Here is a 23,299-nt window from a genome sequence, read left to right as displayed (position 1 = left end):
ATAGGTAACAAGAGATAGGACAAGAGGAAATGGCCTCCAGTTGTACCAGGACAGGTTTAGGTTGGATATTAGGAAAAACATCTTCACTGAATGGATTATCAAGCACTGGAATAGGCTGCCCAGGGGACTGGTTGAATCACCATCCCTGGGTGTGCTTAAGTCATGTAGATATGGTGCTCAGGATCATGATTTAGCAGTGGACTTGGTGGAGTTAGGTTTATGGTTGGACTTCATGATCTTAAAAGTCATTTCCAACCTAAATGGTTCTGTGATTCTATGATGCTATGATCTTGCCAGAACAAAAGCTGAGGTGGGTGGATAAGGACTCGTAGTGTCTGGCTCTTACCTTCTGCCTGCATGACAGCTCATATCCTCCTAGCGCTGTACCTGAGCTAAAAAACAAGGATCAGGCACAGCATCTGGGAGGACTCTAGGGCCAAAGTGTTGTGGGGCAACCAGGATTGGCTAATGCAGAATTGTGGTGTGACACATGACCCAGCCTGGCCTTGTGCCCCTTCTCTTCCAGTCATCTGCAGCAGGGGTGGACAGATACACATCCCTGCACATCCCTGATACACATGACATATCCTGGTCTTCTCATCTTACTCAGCTGAGCTCCCTGCTCCCTCTGTGTGGGATTTCTGTCGGGGTTCCTGTCTCCCGTGACTGCGTGCAGAAACCCCTTCTCCTTAGAACACTTGCATAGCTCACCTGCCCCCTTCGCCCTGGGGTGTCCTCCACTAGCTCAGAACTGCTGTTCAGGTGGTAGGATTTGGCTTTCAACCCAGCATCTCCTTCAGTGCTGGAAGCAGCTGCTTTAGACTCTGCAATGTTGGTGCCTATCAAGTGGGGAAATCCAGAGGTCAGATTTGGCTGGCAACAACATCTTGCCCTGGTTTCTGCAGGCTGTGATTGAAGTGAGCCTTCATTTACAGCTCTGGGGTCTCACACTGGCCAGTTGTGCCTGGCTGCCATGGTGCTGAACCTCTGCTGGGCTGAATCCCGTGTGTTCCAGACATGAGGTGTCATGCTGGGGAGACGTCACGACAAGCTGTATTTATACAGGCTGTTGCTTGGCAGTGCTGTTCCAAGGTGCATCAACATAATGAGATACATAAAAGGGGAAGGCAGTTAAATGTGCAATAACATCACAATAAAAGTAAAACTGAGCATTAATGAAAAATCTGAGCACACTAAGTGCAGTACAGTCAAACACTCCCACTACTTTGGGCCTCAGTGCCCGAAGTTAATAATAATTTCTGGCAGTGTCATTACCAGAATTAAACGAGGGCCTAACTATCCAGAAAAAGATGTCTGGAAAAAAATGGGTCTTGATACTTTGCTGTGTGGGTGTCCCCAAGGCAGCACAGGTAGCAGGGGAACTGGGAACTGCTGCAAAGGCAGGGCAGGGACTGGGAGCAGGAGGTGAGGAGGAAGCGATGGGTGGAAGAAGTGACTGTGGTCATTTTGGAAGTGGAGCTGTGCACCTCTGCCAGTTGCTGAAGCGCCTGGGGAGCTGCTAGATGTGCTCTGAAGATGGGCTGAGGGTTTGTATGTGTATGTACAGGCTTAGCTCTGACCCCATGTTGCAGCTTCTCCAGGGTCAGCAGTGCTGCAGAGAATGGTGCTGCCCTTGGTCTCTGGGACTTCAAATACAGAACCCCAGCAATCCTGACTACTGCCTAACATGGGTGAGCTGCTGGGGAGAACTGAAGTAAATTAATTGCTTTCCTCCTAGCAAATAAACTCTCTTTTCTCTCCTCCCCCCTCCCTCTGTGCCCACCCTGGCAGGTTTTGGAGGCTCGGCTGCTGGTCGCCGCGTGCTGCTGCCATGGCGCTGAGGCTCCCGGGAACAGGGTCGCTCTCGCTCCTTAGCCTTGGAGTCCTAGTCCTGGGCTTGGCTCTCTCTGCTGATGCTGGGTAAGGGTGAGCACTGAGGCTGTTCGCTGAGGCTGCAATCCTCTTGCTGTGCTTAGATATCCCAGGGCCAGTACCTGTGTGAAGTAGTCCAGGGCAAAGCCCTAAGTGTCTCTGCTCTTTTTGACCCTCCCCTTGCTCCCATCCCCATGCCTTTCACCTGGGGACAGTTCAGTCCCTCATGGCTGAGCTAACTGATTACTTTAGCATTATTTGAGGTGCTCTCACTAAGGATAGTTGTCAGCAATTTTTGCAACAAAACCAATTTTCAGATTTGGCCTCTGCACAATTCACTCTAGGCAAGGATTTGGCTTGGATGAGTTTTAACCTGGAAGAGAGACTCCCCTCCCTTTACTCTTTTAATACGCTTGTAAAGAAGAGAAAATGAAAACTCTTCAGCTGTTTGGCTTTGTAAGGGATAACAGCCCACAAGCAGCATACCTGAGCTGCTGCAGCGCAGCAGGGCTCTGGCCAGCCCTGGCCAGGCATGCAGCTCACCTTTTGCCTGGGTCGGGGTCCCTGGCTGTGCAGACTCTGGCTGTTCTGCCCCAGAGAGTGCTGCCACCAGCCTCTGGGAGATGTCGGGAGAAAAGGAAAGCCTGTTAGTCCATGACAGGCTCCTCAGCCCTCCGCTGCATCCTGCTGGAGCCTCTGCTGTGGCTTGGTGAGCTTGGAGAGCCCTGTCGAGGAAGGGCAGCAGAGAAGACACCCCCAGCACAATCTGCTGGCCACAGGGAGGGTGGAGCTCTGTGCAGAGGGAGAGAAATGCAAATAATACATGACTTCTATAAAAAATTTAGAAAAGCCTTTAGCGTGCCAGGTGTGGACATTGAAATGCTGTCTGCTGAGTTGTAAGTCCAGCAGCACTAAAGGATTTTCATGCAGGAAAAAAATCAGAGTGCTGCTACTCCTGCTTTACCCATGCAGCCCTTTGTCCTGCTGCAGGCTCCTACCCCGTCCTACCCACCACGCATCACCCACTTGGATCTGGCTTTGCATAAGCAAATATATCCTGAGAATGCCGTGGCATTCTTGGGTAGATGCTGAGCTTGCTGTCGACCCTGTGCACGGGCAGAGGCAGCCCCAGGCACCGGCCTCTGTCTGTCCCCTGCAGCCCGCTGGGCAGGGTCTCCGTCCTGTGCTGGCTGCGGTGGGGTGTCCCCAGCCCGTGTCCCCCCCAGGCTGCCCCCGCGTGTCCCAGCACACCCCCACACACACACCCTGCCCGGGGCGTCCCGCTGGGGCCGAGGGATTGTTTCCTAAGCTGCATACAAGGCCCCACGTTCCGAGGCTGGCGTGCCTTCTGCCTCTCCAGAGAGCGTCTGCCCAGGGACAGGTGGTGAGGTAATGACTTTTCTTCAAGCCTAGCCTAATTAAATTTGCTGCAAACCTCTGTCTTCCCGGCCTAAAGACTTTTAATTATCTTAAACCCATGATCCCCACACCTCTTCTCAGTCCTTTGAGTTCTACCCTGGGCTTTAGGAGAGATAAATGAGACCTGTTTTTATGCCCTGCTAAAGGGCAGCTTTATCTTTATGTTAAGGTGTGAGCCAGCCTAGACCTCAGCTGGGCTGGGGAATTAGCCTAAATCAGTGCCAGGCAGAGGTGCTGCTGGCTCTTCCCTGCCTGCACCTTCCCTTGCCCTGCCTGTGCCCCTCTTTTCCTGGCACTTCCTGAGTGAATCCCACACTGCTCACACTGAAGTGGAAACCTCAGGTGTCAGGCTAAGTAAAACAGCTTTGGAATTTATAAACTCTTTTTTCCCATCACTGCTGAGCCTCGTCCAGGAATTCCTTCACAAAAATCTGTCTTCTCACTCTTTATATTACAGGTGATTTTTAAAGATAGGTTATAAAACATTAATGAATGAGCTTTCACGAGCATTCTAGCTATTCATATGTTCTAGATGGTTATATACCCATCAGCAGGCACTGGTACAGATTGCTTTTAACCATGACATCTTTTGAAAGCCAGTACAATTGAAGCCTCACTAATTACAGGAGGCATTTGTTAAATTCCTCAAAATTCTACTTACCTGAAGGGTGTTCAGCTATTTCAAATATTTCAAGTCCAGCTGAAAAACCCAAACCAGTGTTTTGATTTGAATGGGAATACAGTTAGTAGTGTCAGCGTGAGGTTTCGGATCTGACAAGTTGCAGTAGGGCTGGGCTGGGTGTTTTCCTGAGCATGCTTCACTTCACCACACCCTATGGGAGCTGCAGTTTAAGTGCTTTACTATCCTCTTTGGGCTTTTGTAGGCTGAGCTTCCTGGCCTCACCACTTCTCCCATGATAGATATTGGTTTTCTAAAAACCAGAGGCCAAGTGGCCTTGTGAGAGGTGGGATCTGAAGTTGAATATTTCAGTTAGTTGCAGCATACTGAATAGTATTGGTTCATCCTGACTTTACAAATGCCCATACTCCACTCCATTTTTCCTCTTTTGCTAGAAAATACTTCTCGTTCTTTTATCTTACAGAAGCTGGGTTTTCTGTTGGGAGAAAATTTTGATAGAAAACTCTAGGCCAGCTCTGGTACTTGTCACCCTACTGACCCTTCACAGGGTATTTACAAATGGACCAGGAATGTCAGGGGTAACTAGTCTAACCCAATGAGATGCAGCAGGATTAAACTTTGAACTCCTTAAATTATATTCTTCTTTCTCTCTCCCACTCCCCAGTTACTTCCTGATCCATGCTTAAACCAGGAGCTGCACACATCAACTGGAGCAAGGGAGAATGAAGCTGGGGAGGAGAAGGGACAAAAGTGTTAGAAAGCAGCAATTTAGGAGCTTGTCCTCCCTCGGCTGTGGTGAATGGGACCTTGCTTCAGAGGGTCATAAGTGCCCTCCTGGGGAGTTCCACAGTCTTGCACCACAAGTGTCTCTCTAGTTTGCTGCACCCGTGGGCTTCATCTGGGCATGCTCCCCAGGGACTTCCCTCTCCAGTTAGTGGCATGGGACTGATCTGCCAGTCAGGGCTGCCCTGCTCCTGAGGGGTTCCTGGTGCTGCTGCTGAGGATCTCTGTGCTCCCTTTTCTCCCCCTGCCTGACTGGGCTTCCTCAGCTATCCCACTGCTTGTCTGTGCCTTTTAATCTTTTTTTTTTTTGCCTCATTGGTGTTTCTTTTGCTTCCTCTTCCATCTTCCTTGCAATCTCTGCATCTCTATAGATTTTTCTTCTAGTTTTCTGTTACTTAATTTTCTGCCTTTCCATTTGTTTTGCTCCTAACAGCTATTTCTGCTGGGGAAAGCTGTGCTTGAAGCCACAGCACCAGTACTCTGTGTTATTTGAAATCTCTTTTAGAAGCAGCCAGTTTCAGAAGGATTCACAGGCTCCTCTTCTGTTGATTGAAAGGGAGACACAAAATGCAAATGTATTATTAGAGCCCCTTGGGCTTGCAAAACTGTATTGAAGATTTTGTTTGGTGTGATGAGCTTTGTTTGAGAAATTTACTACTTATTTTATTCTACCTAGGGCATAAAATGCCCTGAGGAAGTCATCTTATTCGAGGGCTTCTAGACTTCTTGTGTTGAGGAGAGATAGGAACGTGAAAACTCATTTGGTTTGATAAACAGGGAGAGTTCAACAAACTGCAGAAATGGTTCACGAAGAGTTTTAATGATGGACTCCGGATTTACAGCCTGCTTTACTGAATTCCTGCTTTTCTGCCTCCATTTCCTCTTCCAGGAGCAGAAACCTTGGAAATGGCTCGATATGGTAAATAGCTGACAGCACTTCTTCCATGCAGCCTATAAGGAGATGCTGGCTCTTGAGTAACTGAGGTTCTCACAGCATCTGTTCATAAAATGTCCTTTCTTAGGGGCAGGCAAGGGATGCTCAGGCAGGGGAAGGCTCCCTGACAAAACAGGGCTTCTAAATGGCTACCCATAGTACTGCTGGCCCTGAGCTTGGAAAGGTGGGAAGAGGGTAACGGGGATGTCTCAGCTTCCACGCTGAGGGCTGTGGTGGCAGAGGCCAGAGGAGAGTTGATTTCAGATGCCCTGCAGGGAGTCCTGCAAGCTCATCAGCTTATCAGCAGGCGTGCCCCATCTTCCAGTCCAGGTCCCACTGCTGCACAGGCTGGAGCATGAACCAACATCCCTTCATTTCCAGGAACTGTTTAGAGCACATAAAGAGTAGGTTTCTCTTCTGACAAAGTTTTTTTTCCTCATTTTTCCCCCATATGCCAGGCTTTCTCAGAAGCACGTCTCAGATGTCGTTGATGACAGCAAAGACAACATCACCATTTTCACCCGCATCCTGGACAGGCTGCTGGATGGGTACGACAACCGCCTGAGGCCCGGACTTGGAGGTCAGTTGGGTGGAGAGATGGTGTCTCCCACAGCTCTGCAGCTTTAGAAGGGGGAGGCTGCACAGGTGACTTTTTAGTAAGTCTGGTGCTTGGAAGCTGGAAAGACGAGTTGTTTCAGTGACTGATTCGATCTGTTGCCGCTTTCCCCATTTTGAGTCTGTGCTATCGTGGTGTTTGATATTTTGTGAGATGAGAGGAGCAAGTCTCTGACTGCTGTGGTCTTCTATGACATTACATTGATAGGCCTGTAGATGGAGCAAATATGATTAAACATATTTCTGCTACTTCTGTAGGCATTATTATTTCAGTAATGATGAACCTACCAGTTTGCAGGACCTTCAGTTTGTGTCATGTTGCTTTTTAGTCAGTGGGTTTTGTTACAGAGCCTCTCTCTTGATATCTGCTCAGTTCTTTCCTATGTAGCTGTCACCTGGCAAGGTCTTTGCTTGCTGATCTGGGCACTGGGCAGTTAGTAAGGCTTTGCTGTCTCCCGAGCTGCTTTACCACCACTGCCGTTATACCTACTGCTGCTGAGTTTCTCTCCAAGTACCTAAAGCACCTATTCAAGGTGCTTCAGAAAGCAAAGCAACAGTAGTCACCTTCCCTCCAACGCTTATGGCGTACGTACAGTGTAATGTAAGGAGGCAGAAGCAGTGGGGAGATCTGTGCAAGACAGACATGAGCTTTATTGCTGAGAGGAGGGAGACATGGACCTGTGTGTTTTCTTGGTGCATGGCTGCCAAGGGACATTGCTGTTGCAGAGGAGGTGGCCCCTCTCAGGTGCCAGTGACTGTGTGCCACAGGGGCCGCTGAGGTGATGTCCCTGCACTGCTCTGAACTTTCCTGTTCAGCTGCAAATGTGTGCTGCTGGACCATGATTCCCACCCAAAGCTGAAATCACCATATGCTTCCCTGTTCCCTGAAGATCCCACTGCTAAGGGAGGTTGGGAATGAGCTTTCTCGAGCTCTTGTATGCTGACAGGAGCTGTGGTGATACAGTGCTAGTCTGGAGGTGCACCCTCCATTGCTCAGAGCAGCCTCCTTGTCTTGTCCCAGCCCCATGTCCACCTCTGTACCATGGCCCTCTGCCTTGCACCTGTCTAGGAGTACCTTCATCCCAGTCAGAGACTATGCAAAATCTGGGGAAGAAGGGTTTCTCCAGTGAGCATCCTCACCTCTGATGGGCTGCCATACTGCAGAAACTGGGCAGGAGGGGGTTACTGTGTCTGCATAAGCCATCCATCAGTTTTATTGCTTTTGTTGCTTGTTTCTTTCCCCCAGAATTAACTGGTCCCACTAATAGCTTTGCTTCTTCAAGTCTCCCTGATGGCTATATTGATTTAACTGGAATGAGTTCTGAAAGGGGACTGAGGGGGCATTTATGTTCACTGTAAGCTCAGTTGCAGACAACCCCATGCAAAGTATTAACAAGAGGACTCCCAGGAGCCCCTTGCTGGGGAAGTTAAAACCTTTCTTGGAATATCTCAGCTCTGTTGCTTTAGATCCTTTCATAACGTGCTTAACATAATAAATTGCCTTTGCCTGAACCAGGCATTTCATATTTAAAGACTTCTTTCACCTCTGATTTCCTCTCATGGAGCATTCCGACGGACCCAGATGGGAGATTTTGAAAAGGGCTACAGGTTTTGGGGACTCTTCATTAACGAGTTGTCCTCAGTGTGCATGTATGGGGCAGCCTTGTGAGTGAGGCTGTCCCCACTTTCAGTTGGACCTGTTTTCCACAGGTCTGGGCTTTTATTACTTGGAGGTCTGTCAGGGCTGCAATCAAGAAGAATATTAGAGGGGAAAACCTTTCCCAATGCTGCTGGTGGCCAGAGAAATGGAAATGGTCCTGCTGCAGACTCCAGACTTAGGGGTCAATTGAATAGTTTGGAGTGACAGTCAACAAGAGGTGGGCTCCTGCTGTCCAAGTTTGTGAGATCTGTGAAAGGGGTTGCCTTGCTTCAAGTTGTCAGCTGTGCTGCTGAGTGATTGAGTGACTTACAAGGTTTGCTGGTTTTCCTGGGAGACAGCATTGGGCAGTCCCTGCAGACACAGCACTGGCTTTCCCCTCTTCCCTCGGGAATATCTTCCTGTTGCTTTTCTGAAGGTGTGAGGTGAGAGCATCTCTTGGCACCAGGCAGTCCTGCTGAGGTGTCTGTGGAAAGGGCAGATGTGGGGGTAATACACCCGTGCACGGACTAAGGAAAAGGTGTACTGGCCTAAATTGTGGGTAGCCGGGAAGCAGAACATGCAGGCTTCTTTCCTGACCTTGGTTTCCCTGCTGTGTGTGAGAGATCCCCCTGAAAGCACGGGGCTGGGCTGGGCAGGGCTGGGTGGGGTGCAGGGCTGCAGTGGCTGCCCTGGTGCTCCCCCATTTCGGCAGAGCCGTTCCCCTCTGTGCCAGGAACTGAGCAATGTTTATTTAAGCTTCGGAAAAAGAGACTGTGTAAGCAACAGAGTGTTGATGTGGTGACTTCTCCCCTCAAGATAGCCTCTTTGTATTTATTTTCTTATCCCCTCTGTTTTCACCATCTGCTGCCACCCACTCTAATAGCACCCATGCCAGAGCTCCTCTTCCTACCAGGATGCTGCAGACAAGCTGAGGCACACCAGTGCTGGGGCTGCTCAGGAGTGCCCAGCACTGCAGAGACAGCCTCCAGGTCAGGGTGGTCCTGTGCCTTGCTGCTGCTCCTGTGCCCAGGAGCAGCTCAGAACATCCTCTCCAGCAGTCTTGATGGCAAGTATAAGTTTGTGAGCATACTCCAGGCTAGCATACAAGGAGAAAGGTTTGGGGGAGGGTGGCTGTGAGACCCCTCCTTCTGCAGGAATACCTTGTATTACTGGGGACACGACCATTGGTGTCACAGAGAAGTCTTCTGTGGCTGGTAGGAGGTTTCTCCCTGTCTCTGTCCAGTGACCTGGGGTTGGCTTGCTCTTAGGGACAAAGCTGAGTCTTTTGTTTGGCCTCACGACCACTGAAATACCATCTGAGCTTGGGGAAGGGGTAGCTGCATAAATAGATACTGTTGTAGGACTCAGAGTCCAGGGGAGGGGAAGGAACTGTCAGCAGATAACCTGTGTTTCCCCTGAGAAAATACAGGCCAGATTGGTTATTGAATCAGAAGAAGAACAGAAATGGACCCCAAGGGGAGAGAGACATCTGTTGTCATGGCCAACCTTGTAGGACAAGAAAATTTCCCACTAAAATAGTTTCTATGGACAGTGCTGGCCTTTACTCTTGGTCTGGAACTGTACAGTCATGCATATCCTCTGCCCAGCCCTGCAGGGGCTGAAGTGAGTGCCATCTATTTATAGCTCAAATTCTCTTTGTTGGGGCTCCCTGCAGAGCTGGCATGCAGAGGAGCCTCAGTTTTGAGCCTGGAGCTTGCCTTGATGCAAGAGTGGGAGAGGAGATGTGGACAGGAGAAAAAGGTAGAACTGGCTGAAAAAGGGAGAGACTACATACACCCAAAAAGAAGAGATGTTCAAGGAGTGAGGTGTGAACAACGGGACCTTGAGTGATCCTCCAAGAATAACTGATGCACAAAAATACCCATATATCCTTATGCTGCCTACTGTGAAGAGGGATTAGAGTTTTGTAATCCCTACCCAGCCAGTGTGAAGCCCAGCACAGTTACACAAGAAGGGATGCAGTGGTTGGGCTGTTTGAGGTTCAGTGATGGTCCCTGTGCAGCTGTACTCGCTGCAGCCTTATTTCCTAACCAATGAAGTTTGTGCCTGTTGTGCTACAACAGAGACACAACCATCTTGTGGCTGCCTGGTGAGGGGCAGGAGAGTAGGTTTCCAGATGTGCCACAGCCTAGTCCTTCCTTACAGCTTTAAGGCTTTTAACATGTTTGGGCAATACAAAGCTATCAGCACCGTGCTGCTCCGGGAGGAGGCTTGTGGGGCACTTCCATAGCTGTTCTTCCACCTCAGCCAGAGGCTGTCTGCTTCACAGGGACTGGGGGTGTAGCTGAGCTGCTATTTGATGCAAGGATGAGGAGCCCACAGGGCATCTGGAGCCAGTGGTGAAGAAAGTCTGTATTGGGTGGCTGGGGGAAGCCTGTGCTCCAGAAAATTGTTGGCCTTTTCCAGGGTGCCAAGGAGGAAAAGATTTTGACCCAAGGAAGAGAAGGTGAGAGTAGGCTGTTCAGTGTTCTAAAAGAGGGGCTGTAAACTTTCTAGATAAGCCAGTTTGGCCAATGGCAATTAAAAAGTAATTTGTACCACGTTAGACAGCTAGGCTCAGGGCAGTCACTGTTATCCCTCCTGGATGCTGCATCACTTTACAAGTTAGTGATTTCCTTGTAAGTCATGCATTCACACAGTATTTCCTTGGAGCTTCTGCTGCGTGTCTCTGTGGTACCTCAGTGTCTGACCTGGCCTTGCTGGGGGAGCAGTGGGTGGGAAGCATCCTGCTGATCTGTCTGCACAACGTGCTTCTGGACAGTTCAGGCTAGGAGCCTACTCAGGTTTTCAGAGTATGGGATTTACTGGGACCAGCAAACTGGATTAAAGCAGTGCAGTTCCCCACTTGGCACCTTTGGTTTCCCCTTCCCTGGGGACAGGGCATGGTGCCCATTCTTTGTCCTCAGCTTTGGCAGAAAGTGGGCCCCATCGAGGCAGACACGAAGCCCCAGTGTGTATCTTCACAACTGGGAATATCTGGAGAGTGAAAGCAACTTAGGCTCGTGGCAGCCTTCTCTTCCTTCATCTCTACTGGGTTGCTCTTTGTGGCTTAGCAGCAGCATCTGCCTGCCCATGGTGGGCTCAGCACAGATGCCGTTGGGCTCAAGCACGTTTTGGTGTGGTCAGGCTCTGCTGCTTGCAATGGGACTCAAATCAGGTATACCTGACATGGGTCTATGGTGCATTTTATCTGGCCTTACTGTGTCAGCTCTGCTCTGCTAATGGTTTTGATCTGCAGCCACCTGTTAATATTTATCCTGCTGATGTATTCCCTTTATTCTCCTGTAAGTGAAGCACACCTCACTTGGAGTTTTTCTTATCTCTCCTTTCTGCAGTGCCATGTTTCATCCTGCTTTTTTAATGATGGTGTAGTTTGGCAGAATGATTCTGAGCAAGTGAGAATCATCTGTATCTCTGCCTTGCCACCTTCATTTCACTGATGCAAACGCTGATGGCCAAGAGATTTTTGACTTGGGTTCAGAGTGGCTCCTCTTGGGCAGAGACATTCCCGTAAGATGCTTGGTGTGTTACACCTCAGTGCATCTGTCATTTTGTCTTGACCTCCTGCAGGTAAGGGCTTGTCTGTTATTGTGTGAGCATTAAGGCAGAGGGGCTGAAATAGTCAGAAAAATTATAGAACTTCCTTCTCCTGAAAGTACAGTGCTCTTTAAGCTGAAACAGTGAGGGCTTATCTGCCTGGCAAGATCCAAGAGGAAATATGTTTGCAGTGAAAGTAACCTATAATAGTGGAAGAAATTGTTAAATTGTTCTAAATTGAAGTTTAGAGAACTTTTGTTTCCTAAACTCCAGACGAAATGTTGAAATTGTCCTTTTCTTTTGCTGATAGTTGCAAAGCCCTGGGGAAGGGACTGTCACTAGCTCTTTGGGTGCACGTAAAGTCATGGTGTGCAGCAGCCCAGATTTTGGGTGAGTGGTAGTGGGTAGAGAGGTAGAGGCAGATCTGTCCTTGGTCCCTTGGCAGAAGCATCAGGCCCTGCCTGTTGCTGTGGGGACAGCTGGGCAGTGGTGGCAGAGTCCCAGCGCAGTGTGTCCTGCTCCCCATTGCAGCAGAGCCTCTCCCCAGTGCCCAGGGAGGCTGGACTTGGGCTGGCCCTGAGCCCTTCTCTTGTTTTTTCCACCTGTGCATCATGAGGCCGCCTGCAGTTAGTCATAAACATCACCTGGAGGTACTGTTTGTGCAAGAGGAACATTAGATGACAAACCCAGTGGTCTTTTGTGGTTTGTTACATTTTCCAGGGTTTCAGAACTGTGTTTAATCTGTTTTTCTGTCTTAATGTTCCACCTCTCACAAATTCTCTCCTCTCTGATCTAACTTCATGCCTTGTATTGATTACTCCAGGGAGGAATTTGATCATTTCTTAGAAAAAAATCCATGTTTTATCTCAGATTTTTGTCTTTGTCTGAGATTCCTTGATGAGGATTAATTTGAAGCCGAGGCACTGCCCAAACAGTGTTTTTTCTTCTGTTTACCTTCCTGGGCAATAGGGACATTGCCCTGTCTCACATGCTGTCTCATCAAACTTCTGAAGTTAAGATCTATGAAGAAATTTAAAAGAAAAGTTGTCTTCCCCTTGGGTGCAACTCTCTAAAGGCAGTTCTGCCATGGATTTGCACAGCCCCGTTGCTCTCTCTCACAGAGAAATCCCAGCTGTGCTCCTGTTTAAGCCCACGGCATAGAGGGAGAGGGAGCTCTGTGAAAGGCATGCACACATCAGAAGGCAAGTGAGGAATACAGGCTTGACAGCTATGCCTAAGGGTGAAAGTCGTCTCTTAAATAAGTTATGAATTTGCTTAGGGCAACAAGCCTGTATCAAAGCTTCAGGGATATCGCAAACACTCCAAAGGGGTCAGAAACCTATCGTGGAAAGAGATTGATACCGTTTGGTGTGAAACAGCAGCTGGGCTTCAGGTCAGCACCAGCTCCTTTGGGGGCATCTCGCAGCTGCCTGTGCCCTGCAGTGCCACGGGAGGGAGGGGAAGGCCATGGTGGGTCCCTGCCCAGCCACCCTCTGCATGGGGCAGTCGTGTGGCCAGTCAGTCAGTGGTGATGAGCCTGTCCTTGGGCTGCATGCTCCTGGGCTCTCCAGAGGGGCCACAACCAAGCCCAACAGCTGCTGGGGCTGTGGAGGGGAAGGTGTTTCTCTTGCTGCTTTGGATGCCTGTTTAGAGATGGTGCCTTCATTGGCTTTGGGTGGTTCCAGTGAAGAGTTTGCCCCAGGCTGCTAACCCCTCCAGATATCCACACATATAGGCAAGAGGTTCCTTTTTCTAGGAAAGTGAATCCATTTTGAGGAATTTTTACCCTGGTGATTTATAGTGGAGTGACATCTCAGAGCTTCAGTGCTAGACCAAGCACCTTCAGTGAACCAGTGCGAATGTTAGGCAGCTGAGCCCTGCCCAAGGAGATGCTGGGGGATGGAAGTTGGAGATAGGATGATTCTATTTGTTTCTAATGATTTTGAAAGGGGGGATGTTTAAGCATGGTAAACCCATGTTACATAATTTTAAAAGCATTAGTAGATTATATTTGGCTATGGACTGCTTGCAAGGATGTTTTTATTGATCTGTTGGACTATGGCAGCTACTCACTTATTAGGCTTTCCATTCATGTAGTCCCATGTAAAGGATTTATAATGTGTCTTTGATATGGATTGTGAAATAAGATTTTTGGGTTATTATGAGTTTATTATAGAGTTTATATAGAGAGTTCTATGAGTTTATTCTAGAGTTTAATATTAATTTAATTGGTTTATTCTGGTAAACTGGTGATGAAACAACTGGTTAAACATAGAGGAAGTAGAAGCTATTTCATTCACTGAGCTAAAGGATAAAAAGTTTGTAGCAGTTCGTGTACCTATACAGAGATATTGATTATGTCTGGTGAGGCAAAGTCATTGTTTGTGTTGGTGGTGAATTTCAGTCCAGTTCCATCTGGAAGATGCAATCAAATCACATCTACCTGGGCTCCATGTGGTGGGGGGATTAATGCTGCTGATTCAAACCTGTTAGTTTGTTAAAGCCATTTCAGTTCTTTAATGTTTATTGTTTGATTAAATAAAAACATCAGAGCGTTCATGAGGCTCTGGAAGATGCATGGGGCTTTAGGGGGTGACTTGCTGCAAGACTTTGAGGCTAAACCATGCAGGGACCATTAACCAAATACTCTTAAACGTCAGAGTGAAACTGTCACCCTGTTGCAGTAAATGGCAAACCTCTCACTCTGTCTGGTGGGATGGGAATTTCATGTAATGTTTTCTTTGTCTATGTGTACTAACCTGTAGCTTACTTTAAAAATCTGCCTCTGAAGGACATACAGCTAATGTTTATAGCCGAAGGAGAGTTTTTAATCTGCAGTTTGCATTGTGAGAAAAGGACACCCTGTTCACTTTACCTTCTGGAAGAACATAATCAAAACCAAAGTGATGAGAAAAACAGGCATGGGAGAAGCTTTTTTTTTTAATTTTTTTTTTTTCCCCTCTCAATCCTGCTGGAAAATCCTATTGATGACAAAGTTCAGACTGAATCAGTGGATGGAGTGATTCATGACTGGAGCAAAATAAATTCTGTCTGAAAATTCAAGACACTATTTCAACATTGCAAAAGTCTTTTCAGATGCCCCTTTTGAATACAAGAAACTTTGTCAAGGGAAGGATCTGATGGCCGTAAAAAAAAAAACCCAAAAAAAAAAAAACCAAAAAAAAAAAAACCCCAAACAACCAAAAACAAACCACAGCAATTTGTAAAGCTGAAGGTGTCAGAGGCTGTGCACAGGGCTTACTGCAGCTATCTAAATTCTTGTTAAGAAAGTTGTTTGTACCTGTACAGGCAAGATCACATTTTTGCAGTCCTACTTAGTCACCCCAAGATGTGTCTTCTGGAGAGCTGTGAATGACACTGTAGCCAGTTAAGGCCTCTGTCCTTCAAAAAACAAAGGTGTAAACCCTTCTTTCCACTACTTGTGTTTTCTGTAGAGAGTCTGTCTGTGCACATATGAGAATTAATTACAGGATCTTGTGGTTGAAAGATTAGAGCTCTTCCCTTTGGAGAGATGCACCTGGTCTCACCTAAGAGTTTGAAAAAGCCTTTTGCTAGAAAAGGGCCCTGTCTGCTTTCAGGAGGAAGAATTAAGGAACAGAAGCATGAAATCTCTTCTTTTTTCCCAATCCATCTCGCCATCATTATGAGAGAAGCTTTCTGCCAGCTTCTCTTTGTCATGTAACGTTAGTACCATGAAGTCCACTTTGGCAAGGAAAGCAATGACGTATAATTGATTTGCAAATCAGGAGAGTGGATGTGTTTTTTATACAAAAGACAAGGTCTTTACCTGCAGAAGTTATTGGGTAGGCATGGCTGTACTGCTGATGGGACCTCTCCTCTCTGGCCAAGCAGGAGGCTCTGAATACCTGCAGAGCAAGTTGGTTGAGCCAGGTGAAAGTATCTTTAAGCCTCTGCCTCCATCCACTGTTCTTTTTTACAAAGCCTTAGTTCTGTTAGAATTATTATTATTTTGATGCAGAATGCATTAAAAAGGGAAAAGTAAAAAAAAAAAAAAAAAAAAAAAAAAAAAAAAAAAAAAAAACAAACAAAAAAAAAACCAACCAAACACCAAACCGAAGCCCTATCCAGACTGATTTGTTCACAGAAAGATGTTTCATTTTGTATGTATAATTGAAAGAGGCTAAATATAGCTGTATTAATATTTATAGGCCTTATGTTGGAGTCAATACAAGAGCTGCTGTTCAAGGCAATTAAGCTTTACCTTTTCACATCTAGGATTTCAGCATTTGGAGATTACATTAGTTGTGTGACCTGCATCCAAGAGAGAAAAATCTGAAAGCATGCCATTATCTGTCGAATATGATACCCTGTATTTAATGCTGTTTGCTGACAGGCAGTTTGTTGCCAGCAAGGGTGATCTCTTAGAAGCAGGACTGCTGTTGTAGTAGGGGGAACATTGGAGAAATCAGTAGGATCACAGGCTTGCAGGAGAACTGTCCTCAAAGCTGATGCTGTGTTTTGGGAGGTTAGACTATCTCATGGCATCAGAAAGTGGGCACCTCCCACCTCTGCTGCCTTGGTAGCTCCTGAGGATCAGGGGAACATTATTATGGGACCACTTCATGGGCTCCATTTGTCTTCATACCACCTCCACATTGAAGCTGAGGCATAGGAAACATGACCCTCAGGAGCTTGTGTGTGGGAGTGCCCTGGGCAGGGAGAGCTGTTTGCACCCTATTCCTGGGCTTGGGCTCTCTCTGTGTGTGTCTGCAGGGCTAGTCACAACCTTCATGTCATTAAAGCACAGGGAAAGCAAATCCTATCCAGAGATCTGAGCTGCTGTAGGGAGCGTGTGCACGGGGAATTAGGTCGAGGCTGTAACGATGAAAACAAGTCAGTTTGTGTTAATAACAAAGGCAAAATGATGATGCGCTTGATTTCTAAAGCACTGCCTTTCAGGAGAAGGGTATCACTAGGATAACATGACAGGAGTCCTGGAAATGGTTGAATTGCCTTGCATTGCCTCTTTTTGGAAACTGTAGCTCCTCTACTGCTCCAGTTAACAAAGTAGCTGTTAGATACTGTAAAATCACTGATAAGGACTGTCCGAATCCTGCCTTTCTATGAAATTTGATCAGTGTGTCAGATTTTTCCTTTATTTCATCTGGACTCTAATAACTGCCTTTGAGAAGGAGGACTGCAGTAAGGAGCCTTGGTCATGGCTGGTCTGCAGCCTCCTTGGGAAGCGAGGGATTAACCTGCCCACCCCAGGCAGGTGCTCTCGGCCATCGCTGCAGACAGAGGTTGTCCCAGTAAAGGTGAGCCTGGTGCTTACCCCTTCTCCTAAGGCTGGTGCACCCCACTAATTCTGAAGCTTTGTGTGGGTGTGTTTCAGTTCTTTAACTTTTCACATCATATGTTTTGGTAGCTGAGAACCTTTTAACACCCTTCAATAAGCAGGGGTTTGCTTTTCGAATGGCTTTCATTAGCTTTTGATGTTGGAGCACAGCAGCTGCTTAAATAGGGAGGGAAAAGTGGACGTGGAATGGCACACCCTTGGAGGCAGAAATGGTGGCCATGCTCTTAGTGGCTGGAAATGAGTTTTCAGCTCCAGATGACCCTTCTGAATTCAGCCTTGGCTCTGAGGATTCACACCAGGTGGCACTGACCCCAGCAGACCAGTATTTCCAATAAATATCCAAAATGTGTTGGCTTGATAGCAAAGGATTGTTCCTTGGTGTGCCTCGGAGCAAGCCAGCGCAGGGCTGAGTCCCACCTCATCTCTATTCCTGAACAAGGGCAAGCCAAGCTATATATTAATGAACAAGGAAATTGCACCAGTTAAATTTAAAAAAATCATTTAGCTAAAGCAGCACAAGCCCCCATGAATATTTATCTGATGTTATGGAAGCGTGTGGACTCCCACCTACTTTATTAAATTGATTTTCAATAAAAATGCCAGTGGAAGACGTTTGATTAATGACTAGTTGGACAGTACAATTAATGTGAAGTCTGGAGTCAGCAAGAAGTGCCCCCTGAGCCCATGTATCCCTGCTGGAAGCTGGGCTAAGAAAACATCTCTAAAATTCTCTGAGGGACAACAGCAGTAGTTATGTGTGTAGTTTCCACAATGGGGTGAACAGGAGCTGCTGTTTTGCTGTTGTTTGGCTGGAGCATGGTCTTGCTGAGGGCTGATGTGCTGACCTTGAAGGCAGCGTGTGGCTTCTGCTCCCAGTGTTCTGCCTTTTTCTCTGCTTTAACACCCCCCTGAGCACACAGCACCTGAGAATTAGCACAGCAGTGAGCTCCCGAGATCCTGTCAGGTCTGAGCGAGGCTCCCTGGGCCCTTGCGTTTAAACATGCCAGGGATTAGCTCCATCAGCCTCCAGATCAGCTCAGCTCCTGCCAGTCCACCTCCCTGGATTTGTCTCCTGGAGGAAGGCAATTTGGAGCTGTAACGTTACAGCTCTATCTGGGAGCTCTAGCGCAGGTTCCCGACGGGATCCCCACGGGGGCTGCCCTGGTGCCACCTCTTTTGGGGAGCTGGGGGAACTGGGGAGAGATGCTGAGCATGGGGCAAGTGAGGGTCGTGGGTGCTGTGGGGCCCCTGTCAGCCGGGAGATCCCTGTGGGGTGAGGGGCCCTCCCTGTCCCCGTCCCTGGAGAGCGGTGGGGCCAGGGTCTGCCTGAGCAGCCTGAAATAGAACCTCTCCCTGGGGTCTTGTGAAAAATCCTCGGCAGCTGCCGTGAGCAGGATGTTGAATCTCTCTTTCTCCACGGGAGGTTCCTGAGCCGGAGGCCCAGGTATTTTGGGAGTGAAGGTTAGGTGAGGGCTGCATGGGAGCGGAGGCGGGTGGCAGGGAGGGCAGCGTGTTGGGGGGGTTGGTCGGTCTCGGCGTCCCTTGGCTGTGAACCCCCGCAGCGGGGGTGCCCGGTTGGCACCGGGTACCCGGGACTTGGGGCATGAATCCTTCCCCATGCTGGGGCGCCTGTGCTGGAGACCACCATCAGCACTCGGGTGTGCTCACCCCTTCCCAGAGGGCATGTGGTGCCCGGTGGGACATGGCCAGATGGCACAGGGAGAGCAGGCAGGGGAAAGGATCACGCAGATGCTCCTGATGCTGCCCTCCAGGACCGATAGCCTTTTGTAGTGGTCTCTGTTTTGCAGGAGTTTTTTCTCTGCGTGCCAATGTGTGGTGGGGCCTGTGATGGCTCTGCCTGCAGGAGCAGAAGGGCTCCCAGGCAGCGCCTGTGCCAGCAGGCAATGAGCTGGTGCAGATACTTTCAGCATGTGCTGAACTGGTTGGGCACTCCCCTGCTGTGCTTACATTGTCGGGGAGCTGGGCTGAGGCTGGGCGTGGGGCAGAGTGATGGGAACAGAAAGGAATGAAAAAAAAAGGGAGCAGGTGCTGGCTAGGATGGATGTGGCAGAAAAAAGAGAGGAGAGTTCTGGCTGAAAACAGAAACTGAGAAAAGGCAGATTGGCAGCCAGCATATTTCTGGAGACAGCTTTCTCCTCTGTAGGCTGTGAGTTGCCTACGAACATGTCAATAAAGCACACTTGCAGTCACTGTCTCTAATAAATATATATTTAAGAGAGACGTTTCTTCAAAACTTTTGCTAGAAGATGTGTAGTTCTGAAGGGATGGCATGAAAAATGACATCTCCAGTGGAAGCAGAGAGTTACCATGGGAACTGGAATGCTTTGAATGCATATTGCTAAAACAAGAAAACATTCTCCCGAGCAAAGGAAATTAAAATTTACATCTGGAGGCATCTGCCCTCTCCTTGTCTCTGAGAGTATCCAAGTATTATGCAGCATATAATAATTCATGTAGTGGGCAAAACTGAAAATCCAATATTTATTGCCAAATTTTTGTGAGTAACTGCGATGAAAAGCTGCCTGTCCACAGGACAAACAGGCTGGTGTCTGAACAGGGAGTGCTAGGGAGAAGATTTTGAGCCATAATGGAATTCCCTCTAAAAGGGTTTTGCTCACTTGGGATAAAGCAGCAGCCTGAGCACACAAATAAGCCCGTCTTGCTACACATGGAGCCCCCTGCTGCTCTTGGGGTGTGCTGGCCCTGTTTGCCAGCCAGGGACTTCCCTGGGGGGCACAGGAAAGCCAGGCAAGGGGGCATGTGATGAAAGGGCACAGTGTGTGTGTGTGCTTTGGAGGCTTTCTGTCTGTCCTTGCAAGCCTGGGACAGCAAATACAGGAGGAGTTACTTCCACGTGGCGGAGGTGGACTTGAAGCCCATGCTGTCTAATACATTTCATGGTATGCTGGCAGCAGCGTGTGCAGAGGTGACCCAGGGAGCTGGGTGAGCCCAGGCACTGGGCAGAGCTTGATGGGCTTACAGGACTCCAGCATCAGAGGAAAGGCTAAACTGACCAGTGCAAGGCAATGTGAACGAAATAAGTTTATCTGTACAATGTATTGGCATGGCTACAAATTAAATGAGCAGTGGCCGTGCAGCTCTGTGCATGACAGGGGAGGACAGCTTGGTGGAGACCTTGGCTCTGCACACAGCTGGGCAGTTACACAGGCAAGGACCACGTTGGTGTGAGTAAGGAGGGGAAAGCATTCATCTGTGGTGCTGAAGGATGCCAGAAGCATCACCAGAGGCACACTGTCACATGACCCGATGAAGTTCTCCTGCTGAAGGAAATGCCATCCAGGAGCCTAATGGATAGGGGAACTAGAGTGCACATTACTGTGCTGCTCCCTGCTATGGTTTTCTTGTGTCTTCATCTTAGTACTTGGCACTGGAATTAAATGGACTCTTCCTCTCAGCTATGCATCTAGCACAGGAGCCACTTTTTCTTTTTCTTTCTTTTTTCATTTTTTGCACACCACAGTCCATCATGTGGTCTGGCAATCCTCAGACTCCAGAGCAACCTGGAACAAAATAAAATACAGCCAGAGGCATGGGAAGGCAGTGCTGAGGCTAGAGGGCAAATGGGGAAACTTAAGCACAGCAGAACTGCACAGAGGGCTCAGTGCCATAGTGCAGACTCCCACCACTGGTGGGCTTGGAGCTTAGAGCTCAGCCAGCAAACCTCACACACTTGACTGAGACATCGTGTTTATTCTTTCTTCCTCTGCAATGACATAAAATTAATACAAGGCAGCATGTCTTTGATTTTTCTTGAATTCCCCTGCTTGCTTTCTGGCTTTCCAATCTTTCCAGTTGTGCTCTGTGTATTAATGATGATCAGGTTAGCTTTAGCAGTTCTGTATTGCACTCCTGTGCTTATCTTTTTCCTGGGGATCTGCCTTGAGCTCTGATGAATTACAGGGCTCAGTAACTGCTTTACAAATGCTAGGGATTTTATTGGCACTGATCTGAAGTTTTTGCAGTTCCTTTTCAAGCATGTGAGTGGCCTGTTGGGAGGTGATGATTTCTGTTAAAGAAAGACTTTCTGAGAATGAGTTAACAAAAGGTTCAGTGCTTATAGGAAAGGCAGCAAAAACCTGCTGCAGCCAGTCTGCAGGCTCCCTGGTGGAGAAGCCTTAGAGGTGCACTCGGTCCACTCAGGTTCTGGATAAGCCTAATCTGATGACTGACTCTCCCCCTGAGTTATGCATATGTAGAGGAACCAGCCCAGTGGCTGCTTTGGTTTTGGTGGCTTATCTCTCTTGTGTGTCTGCAACTTCAGCTACAGTACTGGGGAATAGGGCTCGCTGCAGTCTTTCCCTGAGAGTGCTGTTCACCAAGATCCCTTGATGTGGTCAACAAGACTCCTAAAGAGAGAAATTAAGTGCAGCTGAGGTCAGGAAGGCAGGCCAAAATGAAACAGTTGTTTTGCAAGTAGCATGGAGAGATTCACCTAATGCTGAAGTACCAGTCTGGTATTTTTGCCCTCCTCTCATTGCTCCCCCCAGTGTGTACAGCCATGCAGGCACGCTACAGGACTGTGGGCAGCAAAATTCTTCTGGCTTTGGTTTCATTAGGGCCACAGCCACACGTACCCCCCTGCAACACGGTGTTGTCTGCAGGGTCCCCTTCCCTGAGCACCTCTGGCTTTGCCATCAAGGACAAACTTTAATACTGAATATGTTAAATTAGGGATGCTAATTTATATTCACACATTTTTTCATTGTATTTGGAATATATAACATGTGTGTTTATGTAGCATGTCTCTTCCATTACCACAGGGTCTCAAGGCACTATAAGAACCTCTAAAAGCATGCTCATACATACATATTCCATCTCTGTCTTCATAGCATCTGAAGGTGTCCTAAGGCCTTAAAATAGTAACTACAGTAGCTTTGTTCATTCCATCTTTTCTGTCTGTAGCAAAAATAGCACAACTAATCTGTAGTCTCTGTTTGTAGTCTGTATGTGTGAGAATGAGGAGTGTGTGTAAAGCCTCCATGACTGCACATCCTCTAGCAGCTGCTTCTGACTTTCTTTTCTATCTGACTGGCTCTTCAGTTCCACACAAACTTTTATGTTTATCGACAGCTTGCACCACATCCTGATTCTGACCTCTGGATGTGTATTTCATGCCACTTCATGCAGTAATAAGAACACACATGTGTGCATGCCTGCACAGAGCAATGAGAGAAAGCTAAATTAAACTACATCAGCCAAATGCATAGTTCTGTTGAAGCTTGTAGTAGGCTTTTTTTTTCCTGGGCTTCTAATGGAGTAAGGCTTATCACATCTTTCTGCTTTTTGTCTTCTAAAAGCTTTTGAGCCTGTTAGCTGATCTGAACAAAACCTGGCAGAAAGGTAGATATCTTGGAGATTTTTAGTCCCTGCAAGCTTTGTGGAATTATGCAGCTGAGTGGATAGAGGCAGGAAGAGAGAGGTAACTGGGTGGGATCTGCTGATGTTAGGCATCAGAAAAACAGTCAGGAAAAGCTGATCTGCAGGAGAGAAGGGTTTCTTGTCTCCGCTACTTGTAAAGCAGCATCTCTGCTTGGCTGTTCTGCTGGACAGAGCTCTAACCTGCATCTCCCAATTTTGGGAAGTGTGAGAAAATGCCTTTCTCCAGCATGGGAAGGTGTGAAATCCCTATAGTATCTTCTACAGCAACACGTGGACTTGCACACCGTGCCAGGTATGCCTAGAGCCCCCTTACTCATCACATGTTGAGACAAAGGGACAGAGTAGCCTGTTCTGTGCAGGGAGTTCAGACCTGAAAAGAGGGCTACACTGTGCTGTTATTCATGTGAAAGTGCTAGGGAGGAAACGTAGTTTTTCACCCAAAAGAGAGAATGCCCTGTGTGCCTTTCAGTGCTGTGCTGGGACACTGGCTCCCTGCTCACTTGGAAGCAAGGAGGAACAAGATGTGCCTGACTCCTTTGCTTTCACCAGTATTTATGCCCTGATACAAACTCTGCAGCCATTGTGTTATGTAGGTGTGGAGAGAGCTCAGACCTGGCTCAGAGTCACAAGCACATGTGCAGCACATTTGGAGACTGTTTAGGGATTTCTCTTACAGGAACTGAGCTGATAACCCAAGGAGTTTATGCCCCAGGTGGCTTGTGCCCCAGGGATCACCTAGGAATTGGACATCCATCTAGGCATTACAGTGTGCCATAAACCCTAGACAAGCCATGCTCAAATGGTAACTGGGTCACTTCATGGTCCTGCGTCTAGTTCCTGCACAGGACACTGGATGTAGCCATGTTAGGAAGCTGTGTATGCTCTGTGAGATGGGCACTAGATCTCTTCATTGCATCAGCTCTCCCCTGGCCCTGCCGAGAGAGCCACGGTAGCAGGCTATCTCTTTGAGGGATTGGACAGGAATCATCTCACCTCATCTGGCTCAAAAATTAATTGTATACCATGCTGATCATTCTCATCAGGTATGAGTGGTTTCATTGTCAGCTGTCTCTTGAG

At 48.0% G+C, this 23,299-nt stretch overlaps 1 protein-coding gene across 1 annotated transcript in view; it reads left to right on the top strand.

Annotated features, from left to right (window-relative positions):
• The first annotated feature begins 1,831 nt into the window (after positions 1 to 1,831).
• GABRA3 (gamma-aminobutyric acid (GABA) A receptor, alpha 3) overlaps positions 1,832 to 23,299 on the top strand; it is a 57,663-nt gene continuing 36,195 nt past the window's right edge. The window contains exons 1-2 of the mRNA XM_008948529.1: positions 1,832 to 1,920; positions 6,107 to 6,228. Of these exons, the coding sequence (XP_008946777.1) occupies positions 1,832 to 1,920; positions 6,107 to 6,228 (211 nt within the window). The remainder of the gene's footprint in view (positions 1,921 to 6,106; positions 6,229 to 23,299) is intronic.

Source organism: Merops nubicus, unplaced genomic scaffold (genome assembly GCF_000691845.1).
Source record: "Merops nubicus isolate BGI_N331 unplaced genomic scaffold, ASM69184v1 scaffold5081, whole genome shotgun sequence".
Lineage (NCBI taxonomy): Eukaryota > Metazoa > Chordata > Aves > Coraciiformes > Meropidae > Merops > Merops nubicus.
Note: the sequence above shows the minus strand (reverse complement) of the source record. Positions and strands in the feature narration are given on the sequence as shown.